We start from the raw sequence: 14,651 nt of genomic DNA, 5'->3' as shown, positions 1-14,651 counted from the left end.
ATTAATGGGGGTCCCAGTAAGGCCTGTGGGTGGTAAAGAACTGTATTTTCTTCCCCATTATTTCACCTGAAGATATTGAATGCAGGCAGGATATCTACTCTCCACTGGAATCACCATGGAGGTGCAATATTCCTGCCAAACCTTTAGATCTGATGAGTCTGGTAACGCCTGTTAGCACTGCATTAGAATGATTAGGCCACTGCTAATAAGGCCTTAGCCTGTGTTTTGATTTACTTTTTCACAATGTGCCTATCTGCAAATTAGAAGCTGCTATTCCCTCCCACCTCACTGAGCTACTTTCCCTATCTGCTCCAAACACAACAGAAGGTAGCACAAGCATGACACTTCACTAATGCGGTCCATAGTGTAAAACTGAACTGTGCTCATGTGAACTACCAAGGTGCATTGCTCTCTGCAGATTCGCCGGACATGAGTATCAACGGGGTATATTGGAATTAGTTGGTCTCTGCTCTGTAAACATCCCCTCACTGCAGTGCCAAGCAGACTTCAATTATCTTCTCACTCCAGCAAACGAGAGGCTTGCACTAGTCTTCTTTACCCCTGCAGCAGACTGATCACAAACAAGGCCTGATTGATGTCACTCTCTGCTGTGGCATGGTATCAAAAATAAATCAGCCAAGTAGGATTTCACATTTGAGAATCGTAGGCACTTCTTACTTGGGTCACATGACCTGGTGACTCACCACTAGTAACCACTAGAGGTCACAGTCCATGCCACTGAATTTCTATGACTAGAAAAGGATCCAACTGGTCCCTTAAGCAAAAGTTAGGGTCAGCACCCAAATAGATGGCCAGTGTTTTGAAATTTGACAGATCCTTTAGCCTAGGAGATGGAACATCAGCATGTGGGCTAAAGACCAACTGCTTCTGTTCACACTCAAGCGGAAGAGGCAGTAGATATAGACACTCTCCTGGCACAGGGAGAGCCTGGGATAATTGAGGCTCACCCTTCTTGAAAGGTGTATGTGTTGAGGCTGATCCTAGACTTATATTTCTTTCTTGCTTCTCTTGGGCAGCTGGGCAGGTGTGACCTTGTGGTTCTAGGGCAGTTTCAATGCCTTGCAGTATCCTCACGACAGTACTGGCAGTCGGCTGACTCTTAGGCCCTCTTCCCTTTCATCCGGTCATTCAGGATACTTCCCAGATTTAGCCACATTCTGGAGGTAGACTGAGAGCCACAAAGCGGTTCCATTCCTGGGTTTTCTGTGCCAGTCACCTTCACTGGTGCACTGGCCTGCCATGCGTTTTGACAAAATTGTGAGTGAGTGGGCTAATGTTGATCTTCCTCTGCTGGCCACAGACGAACTACCAATCAGCCAATCACAGGCACTGTTCAAAAGTTGAAAGGCTCCTCGAATTCTGGGGGTGCCTCTTTCCCCGTGCAACCGAATTACTGACATTTCAGCCCTTCTATCCACACTCGGACCAGGTTGGGCTGGTTCAGGACGTGATATGTTTTGACCCTTTCTGGTTAAACATAATTGGTATGCGAGATGGCCTCTACAGAGGAAATGGGGAGGGTTAAGTTTCGCTCTGACAAGGGACAACTATATTAAACAAGTGCTTCGAACTGGCGGATACTTTCACCTAGAAGGTACAACAATTTCATGAGCGGTGGACATGATAGTGTGTAAATGCAGCTTGAAATGTATGACTTGGACATTACCAGCTCACCACAACAGAGACCACCATCTTGTGCAGCACTCGCATGTGTAGTCCAATGGACTCCAGCACTCATTTGTCCAGGGTAGAACAGCAAAAAAAAAAACCCACACACCTCAACCATGTTACAGGCATCCTACAGACATAGTCCCATTTATAGGGAACATGGACAATCAGTTTGTGCTAGACTGTCCTACTGGAGCAGAACCAAGCTAAATGTGCGTACAGTTGGGTTTTTCTTGTCGGGTTGATGAGCTAAAACAGTGGAAATGAATGCAGTCCTGTGTAATTACACAGGGCCACATTCATATCCACTGTTGAGATGAATTCAAGTATTCCACCTATCACTTTTATGTCATTCCATCCTTCATACATGTCCCACAAATGGTGAAGGTCAAGGACCCCAGTTGTTGCAGGGACTGAACAGGTCTTTTCCAGGGGAGAGCAAATAGGCACCCTTCCCACATTTGTAAAGGTAAAAGGCTAGTACATTTTACTAAAAATTACAGAACTAGCAGCATCATTCACTGCATAACCTGGGTTGATCTATGATAGCCACCCACACAAAATAATAGGTTGCACATTGGGTATCCACCTGGCATCAGAGCCTAGTTCTGATGCCAACTTAAGCAGTGAAAGGGAGAACCACCTGTGGCCTGGTGTGATTTGCAAACGTACTAGGGAAAAACGTTCAGGCCTGTGCGTAAAACATAGATAACCATGATGGCTTACCTTCAACAAGCAGCGCAGATGACCTTTGTGCCAATATTAGCTCAAAAACATAATTTTTATTGAAAAGTCCAGTCACAACTTCAGCCAGCAGTAGATCTTGCATAGTAGTGAGATTAATATTGTAGTGACGATAATGTTTTCTCCGATTTGAGACTAATTGTTTTCTCCTTTGTGGCAATTCTGGAAAATGTGAAAACAACCAACCAAACAATTCAGTTCACAGAGAAAGGTTATTTTGATATACCAAACGAAAAATTAATTAATCCTGACTCCAATTTCATTATCCATTATACAGCCTTAATAAATATTTTGTCAAAACTTCGCAGCTTTCATTTTGGAAGCTGAGCATCATATTATGTAAAGGTGGAGTCCTTGAGCCATAAATTGATGACACACTTTAGTGACTAAAACGGTGTGCTTTTTTTCTTTATATTCTTTTCAGAATGTATGAATAGGCATGCAAAGAACAACCTCTTGTGCCCTGAACATAACCTCTCTGTAATTGGTCATCAACAGACCACTGAGCCTGTTTTTTGATAATTTGTAGACCATGCATATTGGGCTTTGTCAATTGTACTTCAAATACCACAGCTTGAAACATCCCTTGATGTTCTCTTCAGTCTCCATTGCTTGTGTTGCAGTTTGGTTTTCAGGAAAATGAGTGTAAACCGTTCTATGCTCTACAAGCTCAGTCATAATGTGGTGTTGTGAAAAAGCTAAAATGTTGGAGCATCTTCTGTTAACTCCCATTTGGCAATAAAGGGCATACTCCTGAGTCAGTTGGCACTGGTGTTAACATTCAATATTGCATACATTCCTGACCATTGCATCTTTTGGGAGCATCTGCCAAACCTGAAACCTTGTGTTTCTACTAAACATACACTTAAAAGCCCTCCTACCTGTTGCCTACTTTTTCACTAAGCTTGCGGCCTATTGCTTCCTGAATCTATACTAATATTCTGAAACTGATTCCATCATTATCATGTCATTGTCAAAAGCACCTGGAGTTGAGCCCTAATTTCCCCATATCCCCTCTTCTGCTGCAAGTCTGCACGTAAACGCTTAGAACTGAATCTTTGTATTGCCTGTTATCCATCTGTGAATGCTGCTAACCCTGTAATTTTTGTATTGCCTTAGAAAGCGGGTCTGGAGATGGTGCCAGAAATGGAGACATAAACACCGCGGCCAGTGACTACAGTACCATACCTGCATCACCAGAGTCTCAAGAGGAGCTGTTTGCCACCTACTTTGATGAGAAGGTCCCCATTCCTGAAGATGAAACGGTGAGTGCTGACAGTGGGTGATTGCAGATGCTTGATGCAGCTTTAAAGGTATCCGTGCACCAGTGTTGACATGATTTAGAGTCAGATCTGTCAAAACTTTAATCCCATTCTTAGCTTCCTCATAATGGAGGATAGAAGGTATCTTATTGCTCCTTGACAGACAGAATCATTGCTATTTGCAAAGCCATGGGTGGAGCCCGAGTTTTGAAAACCGATAGCTGGGGTTCCCAGTCAAGGTAGGGTTAAGGTGTCACTCAGGATTCAGGGTCTACAACTTCGGTCTTTTGAGGCGCATGCTCTGTAAATCACCTTTCAGCACCTGAGAATTGCCCAGAATTGCCCAGCATTGCTGGGAAGTCTTAATTTGTAGCTTTTAAAACTCATTTTGCCAGCCCTTTAACTTCCTGGGCCCTAATGACAAGAGTGCGTTGTTATCATAGTGTCTACCCTTGGAGCAAGTCTAGGCTTTTTTTTTTTTACTAAATGCCACAGAGAATACACTGATGTTAAAGACTCAGTGTTGTGGGTAAACCATCTTTAAATCTTCATTACAAGTAAGTAGCTTTTTCCATGCTTTCAAGATGCCCGCGTTGGGATTTCTAAATGTAAGTAAATGTTAGCATGATTAGGTCACATCAAATTCTACTTGTGGGTCTGCCTTAAAGAGCTTTAATGGAGCCGTCCTCGTTAGATGGTGCAGAGGGCCCAGCATAATGCTACAACAAGCCATGATGAGAATGAGTGTTTGAGCCTACCTTCCTCTTGCTCCCCATTAACAGTAAGTGGTATATACGTAAATAACTGGTGGTGTAGACGAATAACTCTGGAACACTCTTCCAGCTCCAGCAAGTCTAGTGCCTGGCCATGGTGTTTGCTAAAGAGGCTAGGAGAGCACGTTCTTGCTCTAAACATTTTACTTTGAAGTCGTAGTTCTCATCGTAGTGTCCACTACCAAATTCTCCCTTTCCCCCACCGCAGCATTTTGTAGTTTTGGCTCCAGAGGGATCCTAAGGCTAGTTCAAAATGTTGTTTGCTGTTAACATAGATGATAGTTTTAGAGAGCCGGGGCAAGAGTGACCTCAATAACTGAGGTATTCATGTTACACTTTATGTACTCCAAGCTCAACAAAGGTCTACAGAGTGTCACTTCACAACAATATCGTGACCTTTTTGTTTCAGGACACTGGATCTGAGTGCTATAGATGATGCTCAGTGTCATTTATTGGTCTCTGATCCATGACTTCCAGTCGATTTTCAACTGCTCACATAGCTAGGGGAAAAAACCAAAGAAAGAAAGTGCCCCATTCTCTGGATGCAGGAGCTTCCTATTTTATTCTGTTCTTTCAAAAATCTGTATAATCTGTGATTATAAAGTTTGTCCCATTGTAGCTGGTGACCTTCTTTTCTTGCTTGCCAAAAAATATAAGCCACTGCTCCATCATCCATCTTTGGGAGCTAAAGGCAAGGGCAAAGAATTTCAGTGCTTTTGGAATTTCTGTATTTTATGGAGAGAAAAAGGAAGAGTACATTTTTTTCCTGTTGTACGTGAAGTTAAAGGTAGTCTTGTGAGTATCTCGATGCCATGTACAGAACAAGGGCTGCGCGGTGAGGCAGTGCTATGGAACCAACCTAATGTCCAGTCTAGCTGAATTCAAGTACAGATTACTTCACAATCTGGGTCACTGTCTGCTCCGGCCGCAAAGTCGGCTTCAGAAACCAGTACTCCAGTTGACTGAGGTAACACTTGTTGAGACCAGGTTAGTTACTGCAATAATCTAATAGGCAGGAAAATAGAAGGGTCAACGCCATTGAGTGGTAGCAGGAAAAGCTGTTCCAACCCAGATAGATTGCCAGCTAGGCAAACAGTAATTCCCCTTTGACTTCTAACCTGTGACCTTGAAATTAAGAGAAACCTACTAATCCTTACTGAATGAAAATGGTGCAAGAAAGGAATAGGTTGAATGATGGGCTGAGTATATAAACCTAGTCGCAACACATCAATCAAACTCTTAATGCATCTTCATTGGTGTACATCCTTAGGACCAGAGGCGAGCAACTCTGCTCACTCTTTCTCCGGTCCACGGAGTATCCCTCTGACTCTTTGTTGCCGAAAATATTGTTCCTTATTTCAGAAGAAGCTGTGCCCTTTCGGTGGTTTCTTTCTGGTGGTGATGTTAAACCAGCCAATAGCACATGGAAGCGTTTTTGGTATCGCTACAGCATATTGCCACCCTCTGGTACATCTACGTCTGCTGTAAGCCTTGGCAAAAAAAACTGCCTCTGCTCCTTTTCCCCACTCTGCAAATTGTGTCAACATGCTATTCTGTATATCTAATAGAAGGGGAACATCGCTTGATTCATTAGTGGCACATACATCTTTTACTTACTTTGAGAACAAGGACATCTGCTGCATGTTTTTCTGAACAACAGCTGTGTATTTATTTTGGGCAAGATCTTCCTTTATTTTAAACACTTATATTATACATTATGGGTCAGCAGTAACATGCATGTTTCAGAGGAAGAAATTACTTGTCTTCTTGGATGTGGAAATAACTTGTATTTTGATTAATTGGAGTGACAATCTATTGCACTCTGGTAACACCCATGGTTTATCTGAAGCCATTCATACTTGTTCTAGGACAGTCCTTGTTGAAGTGAAGCAGGCGTATGCCTACTTCGGGTACACCCTTCTGATTACATTGCCTGTAGCCTCTCAAACTCATGCTCAAGTTGGATACATTATTTCCTGTTGTGTGATTTGTCTGCACTTTCTTGGTAGTAATTTAATGTTTCATATTGGGACCCTTTAATTCTAACAAGGGAGCAATATCCTGTTGCTCATCAAATTAACTCGATTCTTTTACTTGGATGGGGCAGTTTAGAACTGTGGATGGGTTACTGTTGAGTGATATTTTGTAGCTTAAATATAACAGTCAATTCGCTATTTTGGGGTTGGTTTCTGCCCAGTTTCCAAAATGTACTGTGAACGACTTCTGGCCTTCGTTCTTGCTCAACTCTCTCTCTAATAAAGTATGTTCACTCACATTGGGAAGACACCTAGTTGCATCCGCCTGGGACGACTCCTGTGGCCCATGACGCTGGGCACCGCACCGACACCCACGGACCACGCACGCAACCTGGGATTCATCCTGGACTCCTCCCTCACGATGACCAAGCAAGTCAACGCAGTCTCGCCCTCGTGTTTTAACACCCTGCGCATGCTCCGAAAGATCTTCCGGTGGGTCCCCACCGAAACCAGAAAGACGGTCACCCAGGCCCTCGTCACCAGCCGACTGGACTACGGGAACGCCCTATACGCAGGAACCACAGCCAAACTTCAGAAACACCTTCAGCACATACAGAACGCCTCCGCACGACTCATCCTCGACATCCCTCGCCACAGCCACATATTCGCCCACCTGAGAAACCTGCACTGGCTCCCCGTCAGCAAGAGGATCACGTTCAGGCTACTCACCCACGCACACAAAGCGCTCCACAACATGGGCCCCCGACTAACTCAACAACTGCCTCTCATTCTACACCCCCACCCGCCAGCTTCGCTCCACCAGCCTCGCCCTCGCCACTGTCCCACGGATTCGCAGAACCACCACCGGAGGAAGATCGTTCTCCTACCTGGCAGCGAAGACATGGAACTCCCTCCACGCACACCTATGACTGACCCAGGACCATCTCACCTTCAGGAAACACCTCAAGACCTGGTTATTCGAGCAGTAGCGGCACCCCCCCTCCCTTCAGCGCCATGAGACCCTCATGGGTGAGTAGCGTGCTCTACAAATGTATTGATTGATTGATTGATTGATTGATCATGACTTGTATACAATTGCCAGAAGACTTTTGTAATATATCTGATTAGTGCACTAGTTAGTGGCAGCTTGTTATGCTGCTTGTGGTGGTGTAAGCTTGCATTCATCTTCGTCTGACATGGAGCAACACGCTGGCATCTTTCCGATATCTGCTAATAATCTCAAATGAAGGGCTCTGACTTGTTTATTAACATTGATCATAGATCTTCAATTATTTTACAGTCTATGGTTGCTTTCTTTGCATTGACCCAGGGAAAGGGAATGTCTGTAAATGTTGTGAAACACAATATCACCTGAAGTATTCTTCTGATCTGACATGCTTTTATTTTTAGCATACATGGTTCAGTTTTCGCAAGCTTTGGGCCTTCACAGGTCCAGGATTTCTTATGAGCATTGCCTACCTGGACCCGGGCAACATCGAGTCTGACTTGCAGTCTGGAGCGGTAGCTGGATTTAAGGTACTACTTCGTTTTTGTGCACGGTAATGTTGCCTTCCATGTAGCTTAGTTATCTGTTCAGCTTTAGGTTTTGTGTTTCATTTAGTTTTCTTTGATTTATGTATGTCCTTCTTTAGTGTTAGATGCCCACGTGCAAATTTTTTATTACTTGGTTCTAAGTTCCTGGGATGGTACCCCCCACAATATGGCATAGGGGATGAGTATTTGATGCCTGAAGCCTGGATTCAAGTTCAGCAGAGGGAGCTGGTAACTTTTAGTCATTTGTAGTCTGGCATGGTATGTGACACTACTGAATTTACATTGTATACCAGCAGCAGATTATTGTGATCTGTGACTTGCGTAACAAGCTGAAATACCTAAAACTTACTATGGCAATTAGGGAGGAGGGAATGAAGCTTTACATTTTGTGGAATAGATGAAGAGGGGCCTAGAGAAGGACGTAGGATTGTTTTCACACATGTAACTTATTCACTGCTCACGCTGGGTGTTATTCACAAAGATGCTTTTTGGAGTAGCTCCAACATAATCCACAAATTTCCACAAGTTGGTCACACATTCTCGTAGAGAAACGCTTTAACAATTGGAACCATTTGGAGCAACCACTGGTGGCTCTCGGGCATCTGAGTACTACATCATATGAAGCATGCAACATTAACGGAGACGTTTTGTAGGTAAAGTTTTTTATTTCCCCATTTTAAGGTAACGTGAGTGAGTCATTAACACGTTACAATTGCACAGAAGCTTCAGATGCATCCCATGTGTTTTTCAAAATTATCTCCCAGGTGTACTTTTGTTTCCTGTTCAATTATTTCCTGTTCAACCTTGTTTCTTTCTTTCCAGCTCTTGTGGGTCCTGCTCACTGCGACAATCATTGGACTTCTCTTACAACGACTGGCAGCACGACTGGGTGTAGTCACAGGGCTTCATCTTGCTGAAGTGTGTAATCGACAGTATCCTAAGGTAGGTCGCAGCTTCAAAGCACTCCAACTTTCAACATCTGCATGGCTCCTGAAAGACTTTTGTTGTTGTTCGTAGGCTGCCTATTGTATGAATGTCTCAAGCTCTTGAAGGCCAGATCCAGTCACATTTTGAAAGCTTTCTTTATGGTGTAAACTTTGGTTCAGTTATTCTGACAGGGAATCTGTTACTCAGTCTGTTTTTGTTAACCTGAACATCTGGTCTGGCTCTCAGAACAACGTTGGCTATACTGCAACTCCCCTTTCAATAAGAGTTCTGTGCCATGCAGTAGGAAATCCTGCTGTAGCAAGTCGATGTGTCTGATTTCTCTTTAATGCTGCTTGTTTTGTGTGCACTTCAATAGATAGTTCGGTGACGGGTACAAAAATAAGGGTTGGGTTTGGTGGTCCATATTAGACAGAAAACACCTTGACTACCTTATGCCACTCTGTTGAACATCAGACTTTTAGGTGGCAATCTAATCATTTTTGTCCTCTGATGTGTGTTTACTTTGTGTTTTTTTTATGGGTCATACTAGTCTTGTTCAGGGAATCTGAGCCTGTCATTATAACTGTTAATGATTTGTATTGTTTGACTTGCTGTTCTGTAGCGCGCTGGCTGCTGCTGTCTATTTTAAAATCTTTTAGTTGTTACCTTAATACTTTATTTGCGCCGCTTCTTAATATTGCGCCGTGTACCCTGTACTTCTAGCCCCAGCGCTAGCGAGTTTCTTACCTGCACGTTAAAAGTGGTATCACCCTGCATTTGCAGGAATCAGGGCTGCTAGGGATCGAGACTGGGGGCTTTTGCGGCCGCCATCTTTGAGAGGGCATTCGTGGCAGCCGATTTACGGGCGCCATCTTTGTTAGAGGACTAGTTCCTCCCCTCACACTCCTCCCACGTCTGGAAGAGCGCGCAGGAGCACATTTAAGCGCCAGAACGATCGCGCACAGGTAGACTTGCTGTTCTGTAGCGCGCTGGCTGCTGCTGTCTATTTTAAAATCTTTTAGTTGTTACCTTAATACTTTATTTGCGCCGCTTCTTAATATTGCGCCGTGTACCCTGTACTTCTAGCCCCAGCGCTAGCGAGTTTCTTACCTGCACGTTAAAAGTGGTATCACCCTGCATTTGCAGGAATCAGGGCTGCTAGGGATCGAGACTCTGGGCTTTTGCGGCCGCCATCTTTGAGAGGGCATTCGTGGCAGCCGATTTACGGGCGCCATCTTTGTTAGAGGACTAGTTCCTCCCCTCACACTCCTCCCACGTCTGGAAGAGCACGCAGGAGCACATTTAAGCGCCAGAACGATCGCGCAGAGGTAGACTTGCTGTTCTGTAGCGCGCTGGCTGCTGCTGTCTATTTTAAAATCTTTTAGTTCTTACCTTAATACTTTATTTGCGCCGCTTCTTAATATTGCGCCGTGTACCCTGTACTTCTAGCCCCAGCGCTAGCGAGTTTCTTACCTGCACTTTAAAAGTGATATCACCCTGCATTTGCAGGAATCAGGGCTGCTAGGGATCGAGACTGGGGGCTTTTGCGGCCGCCATCTTTGAGAGGGCATTCGTGGCAGCCGATTTACGGGCGCCATCTTTGTTAGAGGACTAGTTCCTCCCCTCACACTCCTCCCACGTCTGGAAAAGCGCGCAGGAGCACATTTAAGCGCCAGAACGATCGCGCACAGGTAGACTTGCTGTTCTGTAGCGCGCTGGCTGCTGCTGTCTATTTTAAAATCTTTTAGTTGTTACCTTAATACTTTATTTGCGCCGCTTCTTAATATTGCGCCGTGTACCCTGTACTTCTAGCCCCAGCGCTAGCGAGTTTCTTACCTGCACGTTAAAAGTGGTATCACCCTGCATTTGCAGGAATCAGGGCTGCTAGGGATCGAGACTGGGGGCTTTTGCGGCCGCCATCTTTGAGAGGGCATTTGTGGCAGCCGATTTACGGGCGCCATCTTTGTTAGAGGACTAGTTCCTCCCCTCACACTCCTCCCACGTGTAGGGCTATAAATTATGGGCAGGCGGTCGGAGCGCAGCGAGGACGCGCAGCGGGTGCGCGCCGGAGGTGCGCCAGAGGTAGGCCCGTTTGCGCCCGTTCCCGTCCCGGGCGCGTCTGGTGCGCCTGCCTCGGCCATCCTCCGGGCGTCTGACTCGTTAGTGGATTCACAGGATCACCATATGGATTCGAATGTGGGTGAGGACTGTTCCATGACTCTTTCCTCTCTGTCAGCCCTATCCTGCGGTCTATTGAACGTTCGATCGCTTGTTAAACATCACGCGGAAATTGCTCTTCTGATAGATACTCTACATCTAGATGTCCTCTTCATAACAGAAACGTGGACCAAGTCAGACTGCGCAGTGGAACTGGGCTGGGCATGTCCCCCGGGTTATCTTGTGAAACACTCCCCTCGAACCACTGGCAGGGGGGCTGGCTTAGGTTATATATATAAAGAATCCATCTCCCTTACTCAGGTGGAGGTGAAGGATGTGTCAGGATTTGAGATCATGGGCTTTTCCATCACGGCCCAGAGTGGTACACTGATAACTGGACTCCTGTGTTATCGGCCACCCACTACTACCACCACGGCCATTCAGCCACTGATTGATCTCATCTATGACCTCTCGAACTCCCATACTAGATTATTAGTGCTAGGTGACTTTAACCTCTGGCCTTTTGGCCCTCAAGATCTGGCATATAGAGAACTTTGCCAAGCATGTAGCAACATACAGCTTGCACAGCTGGTCTTAGCACCTACCCACGTTAAAGGGCATACTTTAGACCTTGTATTTGCCGATAAAGATCTAGTCGTAGTGGGAGAGGTCATGGATCAATGCTGGACTGATCACGCACTAGTCCCACTGTCCATTTCCTTGCCCGGGTCTTTTAGGACAGGGGATTCTGGTGCCACTATGATTAGTAGGCAATGGTCTCGTCTGTTGAAACACCCAACTAGACCGACCCTGCTGTCTAGACCTTTTTTGGTGAAAGATAGTGTGGAAGAAAGCTATCAAGTTTTCCGCCAGCAGATTGTAACATCTCTGGATGACCTAGCCCCTTTAAGGAAAGTGAGGGACAGACCCAGAAGAACTAATGCCTGGTTCTCTGATGATCTCAGACAGCATAAACTCCGCTGTAAACGGGCGGAACGACTCTGGAGGAGAGACTACAGGGAGGCTGATAAGGTAGCTTATAAAGCGACCTTACAGGAATACAAGATTGAGCTGAAGAAGGCTAAGGCTCAATTCCTGGTAGATATGTTGGACAAGGCCTCTAATAAATCGCAGGTCTTGTTTAAGGTGGTTAAAAATTTAGCAAATCCATCTTGCACTATGCCGGCTATCCCTGTCTCCCAGGAACTGTGTGACGCTGTGGCCTCGGCGTTTGAGGAGAAGATCAAAAAAATTCTGAGCGGCCTGCAGATTGCCGGCCAGTGCATACCTATCCTGCCTTCTCTCGCAGAACCTCCTCTCGCGGAGACCCAGTTGTCCTACTTCCCTAGTCCTTCTTTGGAGGAATTCTGCATCTTGGCGAACGGTGTGTCTTCAGGATCGCCTCTTGATCCTATGCCTCATAAGATCTGGAAGGCATTTCAAACTGAGCTGTTTCCTCCGCTCCACGCCATTTGCTGCCAGTCCCGGAGTACAGCGGTAGTTCCAGACAGTTGGAAGATGGCAATTGTTACACCATTGCTGAAGAAGGCCTCCTTGGATCCTTCAAGCCCGGCCAACTACAGGCCTATCTCGCTCCTACCCTTCATAATAAAGGTTGTGGAGGAGTGGGTCACAAAAATACTATCCAACTATCTGGAAAACAACTCCGGCCTGGATATATCACAGTTCGGCTTTAGGCCGGCTCACGGCACGGAGGCTGCTTTGGTCACCGCGTTGGACGATCTACGAGCGCGCGTCGACATGGGCAAGTCAGCATTCTTAGTGCTGCTTGACATGTCGGCCGCGTTCGACACGGTGAACCATGCAGTACTACTGGACTGTCTCCGGAGTGCAGGAGTAACTGGCCTGGCCTTGAGATGGATAATATCCTATCTCAGTGACAGACAACAGGCAGTGGCATTACCACCTTTTCGCACCGCCGTGCAGCAAGTGGACCAGGGTGTCCCTCAGGGGTCGGCGATTAGCCCGATCTTGTTTAACCTGTATTTGCGACCCTTGATTGCCCTGGTAAAGTCATTCGGCATATCTGTCATCAACTATGCCGATGACACCCAATTGATCTTTTCATTTGAGGGTACCAGGGCAATATCGAGAGACACTTTTCACCGCTGCATGGCGGCTACAGAGGAATGGCTTCGAGCCAACTCGCTCCAATTCAACGGATCCAAAACGGAGGTTCTCCATTGCTCCCTGGATCGTACCCCTCGTCCGCTTCCGGACGACTTCTGGCCTACATCTATTCCAGGTACTGTAGAGGCTGCTGAGTCGGCCCGTAATTTGGGAGTGATATTTGAACCCAACCTGCAGCTTGATGCCTCTGTGAATAGAACTATAGCGGGCTGTATGGGCTTACTTCGTGCCCTACGTAAGATCCTACCGCTTCTTCCCAAGGAGGCAAGGACAGAAGTAGTGCGCAGTTCTATCCTTAGTCGATTAGATTACTGCAATGCGCTGCTTCTGGGAGCCCCAAAAACCTTGATTTTAAAGCTGCAGAGGATCCAAAATATGGCGGCCCAATTGGCTCTATCCCGCCCCCGATCTGCCTCCTCCGCCAGGGCTTTAGCAGATCTCCATTGGCTACCCATCCAAGAGAGAATCTGTTTTAAGGCTCTCTGTCTTGTTTTTAAGGCCTTGCATGGGCAGGGACCGATCCCCCTTCAAAATCTCTTTTCATGGTACTGCGCTGCTAGACCCCTAAGATCCTCCTCTGCGTTCCTAGTGACGGTCCCTAAGGTAAACAGAGTGAGGATGGGTGGCCGTGCCTTTAGTTTCACGGCTGCCACTCTTTGGAACACCCTCCCGCTGGCGTTGAGATGTAGACAAGACTTTATTCCTTTCAAAAAGGATCTTAAGACCTTTTTGTTCCCTAAAACATTGTAATGATAGTATGGCCGCAGGATAGACGCAGTCTCAGCGCCAGGATACCCTTTGGGTGGCAGCCGCGCTTAACAAGTAAATTAATATATAATATATATATATTGTTCCACTTATAACCTTTACTTTTTACCAGTGATCTCCTAACATTACTGTCTAGCTTACCAAGTTCTGTGAATTACATATGTGTGGGAAATCATCCACCAGGAACATATTTAAGTAAATAAGTGAAACAAATAGGAGTCACATGTTCCTGGTCTAGTGTTGGTTGGCTTGGGTGCAGATGAGCTTGAAAGTTAAAAAGTGTATTGGAAAGGGGCAGGAGAAGAGACTGATGTGATGGACTGTTTGACAGACTGTCATTTTCACCAATGCTTGTGAGGCACACGAACATTGTCGATGTGGAATTGTGTTTTTAAGCATTTTTGTATTACTTTCATTTTACTTTGCGCCACACTATTTGCTCTTTTAAAAACGCCTGTGTCATTTGCACTCACCTTCGCTTGCCTTAGACCCCGGTCCGTCACGGCTTGTGCCGTTTGAACGGAGGGTCCGCCCAGGCATTACTTCACTTCCGGTCGCACTACCAGAAGGGACAGCAGCGCTCTAGTTGCCTTCCCCCTCTCCCTACTTAATCGGGAGGAAGGCGCGGACGCGCGCAGCGGCGCGCCAGC

At 46.0% G+C, this 14,651-nt stretch overlaps 1 protein-coding gene across 4 annotated transcripts in view; it reads left to right on the top strand.

Annotated features, from left to right (window-relative positions):
* The window catches only part of SLC11A2 (solute carrier family 11 member 2), a 358,374-nt gene that overhangs the window by 149,086 nt on the left and 194,637 nt on the right, over positions 1–14,651 (top strand). For all 4 annotated transcript variants that reach the window (XM_078688843.1, XM_078688844.1, XM_078688846.1 and 1 more), the window contains 3 exons: positions 3,553–3,698; positions 7,855–7,980; positions 8,821–8,940. In XM_078688843.1, coding sequence (XP_078544969.1) covers positions 3,553–3,698; positions 7,855–7,980; positions 8,821–8,940 — 392 coding nt within the window. The remainder of the gene's footprint in view (positions 1–3,552; positions 3,699–7,854; positions 7,981–8,820; positions 8,941–14,651) is intronic.

The sequence above is a fragment of the Lissotriton helveticus genome, chromosome 1_1 (assembly GCF_964261635.1).
Source record: "Lissotriton helveticus chromosome 1_1, aLisHel1.1, whole genome shotgun sequence".
In the NCBI taxonomy this organism is placed as follows: Eukaryota; Metazoa; Chordata; class Amphibia; order Caudata; family Salamandridae; genus Lissotriton; species Lissotriton helveticus.
The sequence above is the reverse complement of the archived record's forward strand: the minus strand, read 5'-3'. Positions and strand labels throughout refer to the sequence as shown.